General features: G+C 43.4%; 1 protein-coding gene across 1 annotated transcript in view; it reads left to right on the top strand.

Moving 5' to 3' along the window:
* Positions 1–17953, top strand: part of SLC45A2 (solute carrier family 45 member 2) — a 57440-nt gene that overhangs the window by 3072 nt on the left and 36415 nt on the right. The window contains exons 2-3 of the mRNA XM_007956558.2: positions 124–300; positions 10266–10591. Coding sequence (XP_007954749.1) covers positions 124–300; positions 10266–10591 — 503 coding nt within the window. The remainder of the gene's footprint in view (positions 1–123; positions 301–10265; positions 10592–17953) is intronic.

Consider the following 17953-nt stretch of genomic DNA (forward strand, 5'->3'; position numbering starts at 1 on the left):
TTGTTTGGGCAAACAAAACAGAACTAAGGAAAGCAAAGGGAGATAAGTTTGACGGCCAACGGTTATGAAATGCACACCACTTTAAGGGAGGATTTAGGGGACTAATGTTGATTTCTCTCTTAGCTTTGATTGCTGACCCAAGGAGGAAGGTGATTTGGGCCATAAGTATCACCATGATGGGTGTGGTTCTCTTTGATTTTGCTGCTGACTTCATCGATGGGCCCATCAAAGCCTACTTATTTGATGTGTGTTCCCACCAGGACAAGGAAAGGGGCCTTCACTACCATGCCCTCTTCACAGGTAAGGAATGTTCCAGAAAGTCTCTCCTTCAGTGCCCTAGACAGGAAGGCACTTCTGTAGAAGCCGTCCAATGACGTTCAGTGAGTCAGTGAGTTTTTCCGAATGAATGGATCAATTGATGGATTGCCACCCTCACGTGGGCTGTCTCCAGTGCATTTCTTGAATAAAGTCAGCTTGTGATCTGGGGCTGAGCGTTCTTGCAAAGGAAGTTCACATAGAGTTTTCTAAAAAAAAAAAAAAAAAAAATTTATGGAAACATTTACAACTGAAATGAAAAGAGGCCTTGTGAACTTTACTTTTTGTTTTAGAGCTGTGGGCCTAAAACAGTAATGCAGCATCTATATGACACTAGGAACTTGTTAAAAGTGCAATTTCCTGGACCCCTCCTCCAGTTATTCTGGTTCTGTGGGGCACAGGTGGGGCCTGGAAATTAGCATTTTTAATGAGGATCTCTGGTGATTCTGTAACAGGTGTCCTAAGAACCACACTCAAAGACAGAAACAAAACATTCTGCCTTAGAGATACCTTAGTTACATAAAGAGTTGGTATCTTCTAAATCTCCTGCCTTGAAGAAGACCATGTCAGGAGGACAACACCAGGGCTCTCCTGATTTCTTGGGGCTGTTGCTGGCCTCCTTTGGTTGCAGTACCATTTAGAACAGTGCTACTAATTGATTTTCAGTGTGCATACATAGAACACCAGTTACTACAAAAATAGATAGTTGGACAGATGGATGGATGGATGGTAGACAATGATAGATAATGATGGCATTTGGCTGCTAACTAGAAGGTTGGTGGTTCAAACCCACCAACCACTCCGCAGAAGGAAGACCTGGCAATCCACTTCCATAGAGATACTGCCTCAGAAAACCACTGGGGGTCACTATGAGTCAGAATCGACTTGATGGCAATGGGTTTGGTTTTTGGTTTTGGATGGGTAAGTAGATTTTTGAAAAGCAAACCAACCAGTGGTCGTTGAGTCAATTCTGAGCCATGACAGCTTGATGTGTATCAGAGTAGAACTGCTTGATAGTGTTCTCAGTAACTGTTCAATCCTAACAAGGTCTTGAGGAGGTGAAGTGATTCCCATTTTTTAGACTTGAAAGCTAAGCCTTAGAGGCAGTGGTGTATTAGAGGCTAGCTCATACTAATTAGCTTGTGAGAATCAATTACTAAGTTTTTAGGAATTTGGTGAGTAGGTTGACATCACGTTAGTGTCTTGAAATTGTCCGTGGTGGGAGTATTTACACTACAGAAAGTGGCAAGTGCTTTTTTTTTTTTTAACCCCATGAAGAGCCAGTGGTTAAACATTCATCTAACACCCACAGCTTGGAGGGGATGTGAACTAATTCAGTAACTCGCTAGCAGGCCCCAGAATAGGAATTAAAACTTTGTTTTCTTTTTTAAAAATTTTTATTGTGATTTGGGTGACAGGTCATAGAGCAAATTCATCTTCCATACAGCAGCAGTTCACGTACACTTTGTCTCATGACATTGACTGCAATTTCCCACAATGCAACAGCTCCCCTCCTCTTCCTCCTCATAGTTACCTCTTCCCTGTGTCCTTCCCTCCATGCACTCCTGCCCCCTGAGCCATCTCCCTGTGCATACACAGCCCTTCTATTCTCTCATGATTGATCTCTCCAAGGAATGTATCTACCTAATGTAAATGTTGAGTCGGGTCCCCTAAACGGCAGGTAACAACAACAAACAATGTAAATGTTCAGCTCATATGCTTGTGTTTTGTTTGGCTAAAAGCCATAGGAGTGGGTTCAATTCCAGACCTGAAGGGCAGCTAGGGGCCAAACTTCATTTTCTTAATGGATTCCATGATTCCTTTTACTTTAACATGATTTGCTTAAATTAGTTCCAGTGAGGTCACGGGAGAGTTTTGAATCTTGAACCTGACATATTGCAAGTTTTATCACTCTACAGGACTTTGGGCAACGTGCCCACCACTTCACAGCTTAGCACACTATTAGGCTGAACAAACTACCTCTGCTTTGCTTGTCTTGACATTAGGAGGATAGGTTTATTAAATTCTGGGTTTTGGAAACTTTTGTAAGGCTGATACATGATAATGCTTCTATCAGTTTGAGAAAATATATCCATTTTGAGATTTTCTGTTCATATTAGCATATGGTATGTTCTCAGAAGACAATCATTAGTGCACATATATGTTGATATTACCCTGATTCAGGCCCTCACTACATCATGTCTGAGGTTTCATGGCTGTCCCTTAATTCTTCCAGTGTCTAGTTTCTTCCCATTCCAATTGAACCAACGTATGCCTTCCAGATTCATATTCTTAAAAGACAACTCTGACCAGGGCACTCCCTTGCTCAGTGACTTGCCAAAACCAAACCAAAAACTCACTGCCTTCGAGTCAGATCCAACTCATAGCGACTCTTCCTTGGGTTTCCGAGGAGGTATCTCTGTGGAAGTAGATTGCCCAACCTTCCTTCTGAAGAGTGGCTGGTGGGTTTGAACCGCCATCCACAGCTGGGAGGGGATGTGAACTAATTCAGTAAAGTTGAGACATAGACCCCTTTGGCCAAACTATTTACACAGAGGGAAGGAATCTCTTTTCATGTTCAAGGCCACTTTAATCTTCTCTCATATGGTCCGTGAAAAATCATAGATTTTCTCAGTCTGGATCATGATTTCGTTTCATCAATGGGACTCCATTTGAAGTTGCTACTTATGGTGAACTTTCATATCTCCCTACTTGGGCAGATCTGAGAGGCCGTGGCCAGCCCAGAAACCAAGGATAAAGGAAATTCTGCTTTGTAGGTGCTGGAGGTAACCAAGGGTAAGACACTTGCTGTCTTGACAGTGTTATTCCCTTTCCATTCAGATGTGGTCAGTGCAACTCTCAAAGAATTGTGGATGTGGAAGACTTGTAGTAACACCATGTGACAGAGTAGAATTCCCCATAGGTTTGCATGGGCTGTAATCTTGCAAAAGCTAGACAATGACTAACGAAGACCAAAGAAGAATTGATGCCTTTCAGTTATGGTGTTGGTGAAGATTATTACAAATACCCTGGACTTCCAGAAGAATGAACAAATCTGTCTTGGAAGAAGTACAGCCAGAAAGTTCCTTAAAAGCAAGGATGGTGAGCCTTTGTCTCAGTTACTTTGGCCAAGTTATCAGGAGAGGACAGTTCCTGGAGAAGAACGTCATGCTTGGTAAAGTGGAGGGTCAGCGAAAAAGAGAAAGACCCTCAATGAGATGGATCGACACAGTGGCTGCAACAGTGGGTTCAAATGTAACAACGAATGTGATGATGGCACAGGCGTGGGTGGAGTTTCCTTCTGTTGTCCAGAGGATCACTGTGAGTCAGAACCAACTCAGTGGGACATGACAACAATCTTTACGGAAACCAACTGACAAATCTTTCTCCTGGAGAGTGCTGGTGGCTTCGAACTGCTGATCTTTCTATTAGCAGCCAAGTGCTTAACCATTGGGCCACCAGGGCTCCTGTCAGTTCATTAGTGACCTTCAATTCCCTGGTTAGGGATTTACATAATGAATATTTGGGTAATAATGGCCCTGGGTGGCACAAATTGTTGGGACCCATCCAGAGGTGCTTGGAAGAAAGGACTGGCACTCTGCCTCCAAAAAGTCGCAGCCTTGAAAACCATAGAGAGCAGTTCTACTCTGCACTAATAGGGTCCCCTTGAGTCAGCTGACTTGAAGGCACCTAACAACAGCATCATTTCTTCACACTTTTCTGTGAATATACACAGTTTTGTTATCTTGGTGTGCTATCGAGTCAATTTCTACTCACAGCAACCATATAGGACAGAGTAGAACGTCCCTATAGGGTTATCTAGGCTGTAATCTTTATGGAGACAGATTGCTAGGTCTTCCACAGAGCCTCTAGGTGGGTTCAAGCCACTGAGCTTTCAGTTGGCAGCTGAGCACTTAACCTGTGGGCCACCAGGGTACCTTGTACTTAGAATAGCGCCTGGATATGGAAAGTGCTCAGTAGATATTTGTGGAATAAATATTTTACCACACTCATTTTACTTATGAGACAGCTGTGTTGCTGAGAAGTGAAGTGACTAACCCAGGGTCACACAGCTGATTAGAGGTAGGCCAGGGGCAAAAATCCACCAACCAATCACCAACCAACCAACAGCATGGTTCATACCAGTCTGGATTTTCCTAAAAGCTGAGCTCAAAAGAGATTTGCATGCAGAGCATTTACTTGGGAAGGGATTCCAGACAGCAAGAGGAAATGGTGGAGTGGAACAGGGGAAATTAACATAAGAAGCTTTACAGAGTTGACATTTGCTCTTGGTGGCTACCCTCCATCTCAGCAGGACCTTTTGAGACATCTTATGAAATGCATCTCAGAAGTCGTCTTCTAGTCTCCATGTAAGTTTGATGTGAACTCTGTAAACACCTTCTGGGGGATGATGGGAGTAAGATTAGACCATGGGCTCCAGACTCCATTGGCCAAGGGTGGTTCCATGGGTGCTAATTTCCCTTATATGAGTGCTGAATCCCACATGTGTATGGGTTCCTTTGGCAAAGTCTGATTGGCACTGGTCACTGTGCAACAGCTAAAGCAAGATGATGCTGACACAGGGCTGTCTGGCTCTATTCACGATTCCTACTCCTGAGCATATTTACTGTAGCATATGGAATCTGTGCTGCTTGGTTACCACTATGAAACATTTAAGCATTTTGCAAAAACACTCAACAATCTGCCTTACAGTGCAGTGAGCTATTACAACCCAAAGTAAAAATATTAGTTCTGCAGATTTATCAAAAATGCAAGGTAGCCACAAATGGAGGGAGCTCTGGTGGTGTAGTGCCTAAGGCATTTGACTGCTAACCAGAAGACTGGCAGTTCAAACCCACCAGCCACTCCTCAGAAGGAAGGTTGGGCAATCTGCTTCCCTCAGAAACCCAAGGAGGGGTCGCTATGAGTCGGGTCCGCACATAACAACAACAGCAGCCACAAATGGCTGCAGGACCAGGCCAATTAATGACTTATTTTTGCAGTCATTTCTAATGACTTAAGCAAAAAACAAGAAACAAGGATGAGATTTTTGTGAGTTGTGTCAGAAAAAGGAAGGTTAGGGGAACAATAGTCATTAATATGCTCAAATTATAAAAGGTGCTTTCAGACAATTATGGAATAATTAGGATAAATGTTCTGGGTGAGCCATTTGTGCACTGAACCCTTTAGTACATTAGCAGCTTTCAGCAGGGACACACATTGCAGTCTCCATGCATTGTAATCTAGCTGTCTCTGGGAACACACTCCACCAGGTCTCTGCATCCATTTATTCAATGTGGAGAGAATATGATTTTGGCATTTGCTTTACTGCAAATTTTCCAGCTTATCATGATATAGCTTATACTCAGAGATGAAAACATTGGGCAAATTTTTATGTCTAACATGAATGTAAACTCCAAATCGCAAACTTCGTTTAACTTCTGTTTTGAACCAACTGCCCCACCATGGTGAAAACTTAGTCAATTTGGAATGATCTGCTACCTCTTTCCTCAAGGGTTGCCTCAGTTCTGGTGGACTTATAGTGTGAAGGCTGTGGAAGTGAGACTGCATTTGCTTTCTAGTGTCATCTGTTCATACTGAGGAGTCCCTGGGTTAATTTAGTGGGCTCATAATGGGGAGTCCCTGGGTTAATGGCTAAGCACTCAACTACTAACTGAGACACTGGTTCAAATACACTCAGCATGCCTCAGAAGAAAGGCGTGGTGATCTGTTTCCGAAGGACACAGCCATTGCAAACTTTGTGGAAGTAGTTCTACTCTGATGCACAGAGGATCTCTATGAGCTGTAGTTGACTCAGTGACAACTGGCTTGGTTTTGGTTCATACTGGTGTTTACTGAGATGCTCATGATCTCATTGGTCGGGTTGAGCTGGTCACAACTGAGCCAGGTCTCCTTCCTTTCTGCAAAGCCCCTTCAGGACCACAAGGTTCTTTTTCTCCCTCGCAGCTGTTCTCTTTCCCCTCGCCATGTCAGTGTGACGTGAACTCTGTAGACCCCAATCTCTCCATGCTTTGATTTCCTTGTCTCTAAAATAGAGATGAAACTTGTACTTTCCTCACAGAGTTGTTAGGAGGATTGGATGCTTCAGTAAGTGTCAGCACTTAGAATAAACCTGGCCACAATAAGCTCATCTGTATCAACCCACCACACAGCCCTTTCTTCCTTGAAGGCTTGCTCCCTCTCTGGAGTCTCCCCAGGAAATGAGGCACCAGTATCTCTCCTCTGCTCTTGAATCCCACAAGCTTTCTGGGGTGGTCTGCTCCCTACCTCCCATACTCAAACCCCAGCTAGAACCAAGGAGCTGGGAGCAAGACCACCCCTACCTTAGTATATGAGTAGATAGATGGGTGGACAGGCTGAACTATTAGGTATGTCTGTGTATCAGGGAGTGTACCCAAAACCATGTATGGGGTTGGCAGACAATGGTCCTACAAGTGTATTTGTATGTTCTGTAAGAACTCCCAGGGGTATAGTAGAGTTGACGAGGGACAAGGTTGTAGTCACTTCTTGGTCACAGCCAACTACCCAAAGGGAGTGAGCAGTTGAACCTGTGGGCTCGGGACCATAGTTGCAGAGGACATCAAGCTCAATTAGCATAACATCCTACACAAAACATTGTTCCACCTCCTACTTTGGCGAGTAGCAACTGGGATCTTAAAAGCTTGCAAGCTGCCATCTAGATGCAGTGATGTGTCTGTCTCTTCTTGTCCAGAGCAAAGAAGAATGAAGAAAACCAAAGATTAATGGAAACAATTAGTCCTAGCGACTGGTACACCATGCGATCCAGAGCCTATATGACTATGAGACCAGAAGAACTAGATGGTGCCTGGCTACCACTGTCAACCACTTGGAGGGGGATCTGTGTAGGAGATCCTGGATGAAGTGGGAGGACAAGGTGGAACAAAACTCAAAGTCATTTGAAGAAAAAAAAAAAAGGACCAGTTTCGCTGGTCTGATAGAGCCTGATGGAACCACTGAGACTATGGCCCCTAACTGCCCTTTAGGTCTAGAATTGAACCCTCTCCTGTAGCTTCAAGCCAAACAAAAGACAGGCATGTGAGGTGAAGATTTACCTGAGGTAGATACACTCCTTGGAGAGAACAATCATGGAGAAAGAAGGGCTGTTTATGCACAAGGAGACAGCTCAGGGGGCAGAAGTACATGGAGGGAAGGACACAGGGAAGAGGTAACTATGGGGAGGAAGTGGGAAGGGAGCTATTGCATTGTGGTAAATTGTGGTCAATGTCATTAGACAAAGTGTATGTGAACTACTGTATAGAAAGTAAATTTGCTCTGTAAACTTTCACCCAAATCACAATAATAATAATAATAATAATAATAATAAAAGACCACCCCTGCCTTAGAGGTTCACCAGTATCTTTGCACCCGTCATGAACATCGCAGCCCTCCCTCACCTCCAGTTTGAGAAAGTCATGTCTAGCCTGGGAAGCCTTGTTTTCTACTGAATCTTCTCTCTGTGCCATGAGTCCCTTCCCCTCCTCATTGAGCCTACAGGCTTTTGAAACTCAAAGGCAAAGACAAGCATTCTTGTTTTTCTGCTGTCTTCTATCACATCCTGTCCCTGAAGCAATGAGGCATCCTGGTCCAACTTGGATATGAAGGAATGGACCAGCAGGAAATACCGGGGGCAGGGGGATTTTGGAAATAGTGGTTAATATTGTAAACATTCCATCTCACTTTATTTTAACAGAAAATGTACTTTATAAGGGAGCTCTGGAGGCATACTGCGTATAAGGAAGTATCAGATCTGCTTGTGTCTTCTGTCTTTGACCGGAGTATATGTGTCATTCTGGTTGGCTTTCCTTATGCTCAGCCTCCATGGTCCTTTGCCATTCCATAACAAGTTACAGATCAGTAGTTGTGATCCATAGGGGTGTTTTTATTGGCTGTTTTTCAGAAGTAGGTTGCCAGGCCTTTCTTCCTAGCTTATCATAGTCTGGAAGCTCCACTGAAACCTGTTCTACGTTTTAGCAATATGCAAAGCGCCACTGACAGACACGTGGTGCATTGGCCAGGAATCGAGCTCCCATTGAACCACCATGGCCTTTGGCTTAGGGTTAGAGAGAAAGAATTCTTTAAGTTCTTTTCTCTTTCGTGATTCTCCGGTTTGTGGTGATTATATCTTTATCTGGGAAATAAAATGGACACTTCACTCATAAGACCAAATAAATAAATATAAATAAAAGGCTGATGGTGTGTCCAGGGAGATATTTGTGTTTGGTAATGTATGCTAGGAGGCTGGCATTGAAAGGTGTTTGATGAACGATCAGCCCTACCAAGCTGTGGCGTAGGTAGAAGCTGTGTTTAGCCTCTAGCTCCTGTCTTCACTAGTATCCTCCCACTGTGGCTTGGCCCCGTTTCAGCCTGCTGTTTGCAGAAGGAGTCACTGATGCCTCGCACCATGAGGAACATCTTAGCAGCACTTGGTACTTTGACATTGACTAGAGTAATGTCCATACCCGGAAGACTTGCATTTAATCACAGGAATCCAAAGAATGACTCACTAAAGAGTGGGATTTCATGTATTGGTACCAATTTTGAGAAACCCTTACTTGATGTCCCTGAAGTCACACCATGCTTAAACATAAGCAGATAAAACAAGCACCAGATATGCTTCAGATAGGAGTCTTGTGAGGTGATAATAGGATTTTAAAACAATTTATGTTTAAACTTTTGTTCTTATTTATTTTTTTTTTTTCTGTCTCTCTGGCTATCAGCTGGGAAGGAGCTCTGGTGGTGTAGTGCCTAAGGCAGTTGACTGCTAACCAGAAGGCTGGCGGTTCAAACCCACCAGCTACCACTCCTCCGAAGGAAGATTGGGCAATCTATTTCTGTAGAGATACTGCCTCGGAAACCCAAGGAGGGGTTGCTATGAGTTGGATCCAACTTGACGGCAGTGTTTTTGGTCTTTTTGTTTGTCTTTTTGGGCTGGGAACAAGTACCTTAAGCTTCTAACAGAGGGAAGTAGACAGATTCCCAGGCTATTTGATGTTTGCAAGCTTGCATTTTCCTGGGAAGCCTCTTAGTCAACAAACAACAATACAAATCACTTTATCTTATTGCTGTCAGAGTTGTCAGAAATTAGTTTTCTTGGGGGCCCTTTCGGGTCAGGAACTTAATTGAAAAGCGTTGAAGAGACTGTAGTTTGGAAATGCCACAGTATTACAGATTGGCAGTGTTTACTAAGCATTCACTGTGTGTCTTAGCTCCCTGAGTAGTGCAAATGGTTTGCCCCTGACTATTAACCCCAGTGTTGATGGTCTGAACCCACCCAGTGGCACTGCGAATGAAAAGCCTGGAGATCTGCTTCCATAAAGATTACAGCCAAGGAAACCTATGGGACAGTTCCACTGTAACACATGGGGTTGCCTGCCATCCATGAGTCGGAAGTGACTCCATTACAAGGTTTTTTTTTTTTTTCACTATGTATCTTGTGCTGTTCTGAGTATTGTCCATTTTCAAATCACGAGCCTACTATCAGTGCACTCTTTCACCCAACTCATAGCGACCCCCACTGGGTTTCTGAGGCAGCAAATATTTACAGAAGTAGATTGCCCCATCTTCCTTCTGAGGAGCAGCTGGTGGGTATGACCTGCCAACCTTCTGGCTAGCAGTCAAGTGTCTTAGGCACTGCGCCCCCCAGCGCTCCTTTACTCTTTCACCACCATCCCATTTTATAATCAAACGAGGAAGCCTAAGGTCACAGCAAGCAAATACTAGAGCAGGACTTGAAGCCAAGCTGTGCAGGGCCAGGTCTCTTAGCCTCTTACTGTGTTACCTGTCCCATGGCAACCAGACTGCCTCTCTGGTCCTCCATGGGCTTTTCCACCGAAGGGGAGGCACCGTGCACAACGGAAGAGGAAAACGGTTTGCTGCAAATGTTAATGTAGCTCTTTCTTATTTTCCAGGTTTTGGAGGTGCGCTGGGCTACCTTCTGGGTGCCATCGACTGGGCCCACCTGGAACTGGGAAGAGTGCTGGGCACAGAATTTCAGGTCATGTTCTTCTTCTCAGCCTTGGTGCTCACGTTGTGTGTTGTTATTCACTTGTGCAGTATCCCTGAAGCCCCACTCAGAGATGTGGCAGAGGATGTTCTCCCACAGCAAAGCCCCCAGGACCCTCTGCTGCCATCAGTCAAAATGCATGAGCATGGTTCTATCGAGAAAGTGACAAACGGTTATATAAACCCAGAGCTGGCAGTTCAGGGGGAAAAATCCCAAAATCTTGCTGAACAGGTAAAGATGCAAATTCCTTTGTCTTCATGTGGAAAAAATATTCTTGCCCTCTCTTTCTTTCTATAGTGTTCTGTTTTGCCTTTGTTTTGTTTGTATGATGTGAAGTTTTAAAAAATCTAATCGAATCCCCAGATTCCCAATAGCTGTTATCCCTTGGCATTCAAACTTCACACTTCAAAGAAAATTATGTGCCTTTTCCTTGGCCTTTTGTCTCTCATCCTTTCACAGCCTTGCACCAAGGAAGATAAAGCCAGTTCTGGAAGGTTAGGCCGTAAGAGAAGCGGGGAACCACTCTCAGGCCAGAAGAAATATCTTTACCTCTCGGATTAGGATTACAAATCTGTTCCTTCAAGTGGCACCATCCCTGGTTTGGTGACTGGGTCCAAAACTAAAAACCACACCGAACCCACTGCCACTGAGTTGATCCTGACTCATAATGACCCCTGTTGTGTTTCTGAGATGGTAAATCTTTATGAAAGTAGATTGCTCCATCTTCCTTCCACGGAGTGGCTGGTGGGTTTGAACCACCAACCTTCTGGTTAGCAGCCAAATGCCTTAGGCACTATGCCACCTGAGCTCCTTGGTGACTGGGTCCAGCGTATTGAATTTGTGTGTCGTGATTTGATTCGTTGCTCCTTTTAGGCCATTTCCTGTAGACTGCACAGTGAATCCATTAGCTTAATAATTTAAAGGAGACTCAATGAAATGCCAGAGAAATGGGACCAGGTTAAAATGAAATGGTCACAGAATATCCTAGAACTATTTTGATTGATATTGTAGCTACTAGCCCTTTGGGTCTATTAATTTAAAATTGAATAAAATTAAAACTTCAGCCCCTTAGTTGTAGTAGCCACATTTGAAATCTCTGTAACATCATGGGGCCATGCAAAGATAGAAGCATGCAGATATAGAACATTTCCATCCCCATAGAAAGTTCTGTTGGACAACATTGATACAACTCCATCTTCCCTCAAACTCAGTTTGAATGCCAGTCCCTCAGGGACATAATACAAAGGACTTCTGCACTGGCAAAGACATTGTTAGCAGATCGGGGTTCTTCCAGCTGGCTGACCATACTTTTCATTCAACAAATAATTATTGGGTACCTGCTGTAGTACAACAGAAAGGTTAGGAGCATGGGTGCTCACATCTTGATTCCGCCACCTCTGAGCTGTGTGACCTTGGGCAAGCTGCTTAACTTCTCTGTGCCTCACTTTCTTCTATAAAATGAGGAAGTACGTCTGCCTACTTCCAGGGTTTCTATACCAATTACATGAGATAGCAAAGTTACTTAGTGTGGTGCCTGCCTTCATACACACAAATAGTAAGGTGTGATGTATGGGAGTTGGTGCTATGAGTCCCACAGAGTGCTGAGTGCTCTAAGAACAAACAGCACTATCTCTCACAGACCTCTCAAACAAGTGCAGTGAGCTCCCCTTCCCTGTTGGCTTTGTTGATACTTTATATCAGTATATAATAACAACAACAACAACAAAAAAAAAAACCAGTTACTGTTGAGTCAATTCCCATTCACAGTGACCCATGTGTGTCAGGGGAGAACTACACCCGACGACAGCGTTTTTAACGGCTGTGGGCTTTCAGAAGCAGATCACCACGACTTTGCTCTGGGTTGCCTCTGGGAAGATTCTACCTGCCAGCCTTTCAGGGAGTAGCCAAGGGCTACAACCCAGGGACTCCTGTATCGGTATATAAAATAAAACCCAAACTCACTGCCTCCAGTCGGTTCTGGCTCATAGCAACCCCCTTTGGTTTTCCCAGGCGGTAAATCTTTAGGGAAGTAGATTGCCCAGTCTTCCTTCCACAGAGTCGCTGGTGGGTTTGAACTGCCAACCGTCTGGTTAGCAGTCAAATGCCTTAGGCACTACAGTAAAGGAGAGGGGGAAAGGAAGGAGAATCGGGCAAGAAGTGTTTCAGACTGCAGTGCAGTTTTAAAAAGGTTTCAGCCAGGCCAATATGGAGTCCTCTAGGCAGAGTTACTGATTAGAGGAGCCCTGTCTATAAGCTCTGGTGGCATAGTGCCTGAGGCATTTGACTGCTAACCAGAAGGTTGGCAGTTTAAACCCACCAGCCTCCGTGGAAGGAAGACTGGGCAATGTACTTCCATAAAGATTTACCACCTTGGAAACATGCTAACACTAGTAGCACCATCTTGCTTTGGCCTGTGAGGAGCAGCCCTGGAAAAGCAGCCTTAGAGGGAATGGATGGTGGCTACAGAGGGACAGCAGTTGGAGCTGTCAGTAACCATGCTCCCAGCAGCAGGAGATCTCAGTGGAAATTTCCATGATGCCACAGCTGGCACGATAATGATTGCTGTTAATTTCACAAGAGGAAGAGATCTTGTCTGGGCTTCATGGAAGAGATGACCTTTGAGTTATGCTTTGAATGATAGTTGGGATTAGAGCAGGTAGTGGGAAGTCTTAGCAGAGAGAATAGTTTCAGCAAAACCACAGAGTTTAAAACTTTAAAAAAATGTCAGGGATGTTTTGGGGAAATATAACTGGTTTAATTGATCACACAATTTGTAAAATTGGAAACAAAGATAGGAAAGCTGACTGGAGACAGATCATGGGGAAGGTGCTAGACTATGCAGCATATCGTGCTGCAGCGGGAAATAACAGGTCTCTGAGCCCTGGCCAGACCACCCTTCCTATACCCAGCTGCCTGGGGAGGAGTACCCACACTCCCTGTGCCGCCTTCTCTACCAAATCAAACTCTGGTTCCTTGATTTCTAGTTTGATTGGAGCCCCCTTGTGGTGCAATTCTGCAAAGCCTCATGGGAATCCTGGACTATTCTGTATGATGGAACCTAGGCATTCATTAGAAGGTGTGTGGGTTTTTGAGGATTTGTTTAAAATGTATTAGGAAACACACCTATACATACACAAAATAATCTCCATTTTGGGAGAATATATAGAAAAATGGGAAGGAAATATGCTGAAAATGTTAATTGAAGTTATTTTGGGGAAGTTGATGGGCTAACAAAGAGGTTTTCATTTTCTTTTCCTCTTTTTGTTGTGATTTGGGTGAAAGTTTATAGAGCAAATTGATTTTCCATTCAACAGTTCATACACATTTTGCTTTGCAACACTGAGTGCAATCCCCACAATGCAATAGCACTCTTCCTATTTCCTCTTGTGTTTACCATTTCCCTTCATCTCTCTTTCCTAGCCTTTCCTGCCTTCTTAGCTTCATCCCTGGGTAAAAAATGCTCTTCTGATGCCTTATGATTGCTTGTTCTAATGAGTGTATACCTTGCTAGTATTACTAACTGTTCATGTTATAGGCCTGACTATCCTTTGGCAGAAAGTTGAACTGCAGGGTTTACTTCCCATTTGAAGGATTTCTAAGGGTCATAGTCTTGGGGGTTCTACCAGTCTTTATCAGACAAAAAAAGCCTGATTATCTATCTATCTATCTATCTATCTATCATCTATTTATATCTATCTATCTATCATCTATTTATATCTATCTATCATCTATTTATATCTATCTATCTATCTATCTATCTATCTATCTATCTACAGACAGAGAGAGTTTTGTTCCACAATTTTGTCCCACTCCGTGCGGTATCTTCCATTGTTAGCCCTTTCAGAGTGGTCAGCAGTGGGAGCCAGGCATCATCTAGTTCTTCTTGTCTCAGGGTCATGGACGTAGGGGTTCTTCACATGGTCTGTTCGTCCTTTGGACTCACTTCATTGCATTTTTTATTTTCTTCACTTTTCTGTGTTCTAGATGGGGAAAGACCAATAGTTGCTCCTTAGATAGCTGCTCATAAGCTTTTAAGACCCCAGTCACTACTCACCAAAATAGGATATAGAGCGTGGTCTTTGTGGTCTATGTTTATGTCCATTGACCTTAGTGTCCCCAAGGCTATGATCCTGAGCCTCCAAGCCCAGCAACTCATTCCTTCAAGGTGCTTGGTTATGACTAAGTTTTCATAACTTTGCCCCTGTATGTCTGCCATTTTCATGGATATATTTGCAACACCTGTAAGTGTGTATGTAGAGATATCTTGTCAAACCTATATCTATTAATGAGTGGAGTCTCATTCAGCTTTCCACCCTATTCAGCTTGAGTATCTACGTATCCACTCATAGATGATTATTATTACTGTTATTGTATGGCTGTGTGTGTAATAGTATTCACCTTTGTTGCCTTTAACTCCTGTGCTCCTCCTGTGTCCCTCTGCTTTGATCATTTTGCGCTCACTTCCCACTTACTGTATATTGCCTTTCCCTTTGCCCAAGTTAATACTGTCTGCCCTGTAGTTAGTGATTTACCCTCCTTTGCTCTCCCACTCCTGATAACCTTCAAAGAATGGTGCTTTCTGTTTGTAAACTTTTTCTTGACTTTTTACAGTAGTGGTCTCATAGACTCTATGTCCTTCTGTAATTGACTAATTTCACTCAGTATAATGTCCTCTAGGTTCACCCAAGTTATGAAGTATTTTGCAGATTCATCATTATTCTTTAACATAACCTAGTATTCTATTAAGAAACACTGGTGGTGCAGTGGTGAAGGCATTTGGCTGTTAACCAAAAGGTCAATGGTTTGAACCCACCAGTTGCTCCATGGACGAAAGATGAGGCAGTCTGCTTCCATAAAGATGTACAGCCTTGGAATCCCATTGGGGGTCACTATGAGTCAGAATCAACTCTATAGCAGTGAGTTTGGTTTTGGTTTGGAGTATTCCACTGTGTGTATATACCATCATTTGTTGATCCATTCATCTGTTGATGGGCACTTAGGTTTTTCTATCCTTTTGCTATTGTGAATAATGGCGTGATGAACAGAGATATGCATATATCTCTTTATGTCATGGTTCTTAATTCTCTAGGATATATACCTAGTAATGGGATTTCAGAATCATTTACATTTCCAACTTCTTAAGGAAGTATCATGCCACTTTCCAAAGTAGTTGCACCATTGTACAGTCCCACTAGCAGTATATGAGGGTTCCAGCCTCTCCACATCCTCACCATCATTTATTGTTTTCTGTTTTTTTGAACTTTGTTATTAATGCAGTGGTGAGATGATATCTCATTGTTATTTTGATTTGCATCTCTCTTATGGTTAATGATCATGAGCATTTTTTCATGTGTTTGTTAGCTGTCTGAATGTCTTCTTTGCTGAAATGTCTGTCTTTTGTTATTGAGGTAATGAAGTTTACTACAAATTTTAGAGATTAGTCCTTTGCCCTATATGTTATCACCATTTTTTTTTTTTTGCTAGTCTGTAGTTCCTCTTTTTACTGTTTTGGCAAAGTCTTTTGATATGCATAAATGTTTAATGTTTAGTAAGTCCCAGTTGTCTAATTTGTTTTCTGTTGTGTGTGCATTTTTAGTTATATTTCATACTGTATTTATGCCATGTATTGGGGCCTTTATGGTTGTCTCTATCTTTATGGTTTTGAGTTTTACATTTAGGTCTTTGATCAGTCTTGAGTTGGTTTTGGTATATGGTGAGATATATGGATCCTGCTTGATATTTTTGCAAATGGATATCCAGTTTTGCGAGCACCATTTGTTAAAGAGACTGTCTGTTCCCCATTTAATGGATTTCAACTTTTTGTCAAAGATTAGGTGACTATAAGTGGATAGATTTACTTCTGGGTTTTCAATTCTGTTCCATTGTTATATGTGTCTGTCATTGTACAAATACTAGGCTTTTTTTATTTTTTTAATTTGCATTGTGCAAATTTACAAAGCAAACTTGTATTACATTCAACAGTTCATGCACATCTGATTTCATGGCCCCAATTACCATCCCCAACCATAAAAAACTCTCCTCCCTTCTCCCCCCTGTGACCACCCTCTCACTGTGCCCTTATCCATGCATTCCTGTATGTCCAGCTTTCCTTCCACGTGAGTGCTACCCCTCCGGTGTCTCATGGTTGATTGATCCAAAGGGATGCATTTCCCTAGAGTAGGTGGGTGCATCAACCTGGGTAGGTGGTCTGTACGTAGGTCTTTCTACTGTTGAGCTGAGAGCCAATCCATGTAAGTGAGTCCATTTCTAGGCCCAGAAGGTAATCCGGGGCCATAGTCTTGGGGGTTCCACCAGTCTCTCTCCGGCCAGCAATTCTGGTCATTTTTGTGTTTTTGAATTTTGTTCCACATTTTTCTTCCCACTCTATCCAGGATCTCCAGATTCGATCCCTTTCTGAGCAGTTGGCATTGGTAGCTGGGCACCATCTAGTTCTTCTGGTCTTGAGGTCATGGAGTCTGAAGTCTTCATGGTCCTTTATAACTTTGGACTAATTGTTTCCGGATGACTTTGATCTTCTTCACTCTTCTTTGCTCCAGACGAGAGAAGACCAACAGTACCATCTTAGTTGGCCTCTAGAAAGCTATTAAGACCCCAGTTGCTGCTCACCAAATTAGGTTGTAGAACAAAATTTTTATGAACTATGTGTGCCAATTGAGCATGATGTCCCCTGAGACTATGGTCCCGAGCCCCAGGTTGGTGATTCTCTTACAAGATGTTTGGTTGTCTATGAGAAATTATTCCCACCCTATCTTCTGTTGCTTTTGTAATATATGTGGCTAATTTTGTAGCACAAGTGCATATGTAAGGTTATCTTCAGGCAAATCTATCCTTGGTCTAGGGTGTGTATTCCTGTTTGACTATCCCCACCTGCTCTTCTCACCTGTCTATGCATTAATCCGTACTCTGGTATTTGGTGTTAGTGATAAGGTAGTGTTGTGTATGTGATAGTATTTTCCTCTGTTGTCTATGTCTTTTGTGTACATTTCAGTGTCTTTCCTTTCCTCAGTGTCACAAAGCTCTTTCCATACAATTCCTCCCTCACCCAAATCAACATGTGACCCTCAAGGTAGTCCGAGATTTTCCTTCCCCTTCCCTCCCATTCCTGGTAACCAAAAAAGTGAGTTTCGTTCCCTGAATAAACTTTTCTTGACTTACCCTCCCGAGAGGGATCGGGTCTCTGGGAGCAAGGTAAGCACGGGCGGGCTTGTGCTTACTCACTGATCTACACTGAACACTTTCCCTTGTTACCCTCCCTAGAGGGACCAGGCCTCCGGGAGCAAGGTAAGCACGGGCGGGCTTGTGCTTAGTCCCCGGGAGCGAGGTAAGCACAGGCGGGCTTGTGCTTAGTAACCAGGAGCGAGGTAAGCACGGGCGGTCTTGTGCTTACTCACTGATCTGCACTGAACACTTTCCCTTGTTACCCTCCCGAGAGGGACCGGGTCTCTGGGAGCAAGGTAAGCATAGGCATAGCACAGAGTAGCAGGCCAGAAGAGCAGGAGAAAGGGGTAAAACCCAGGAAGCCAAAGAGAAGAGCAATCAGCCAAAGGGATTAGGTGAGGAGGGGAAACTCAG

This window comes from Orycteropus afer, unplaced genomic scaffold (assembly GCF_000298275.1).
Source record: "Orycteropus afer afer isolate SDZICR_OR568_19922 unplaced genomic scaffold, OryAfe1.0 scaffold00635, whole genome shotgun sequence".
NCBI classification, from domain to species: Eukaryota; Metazoa; Chordata; class Mammalia; order Tubulidentata; family Orycteropodidae; genus Orycteropus; species Orycteropus afer.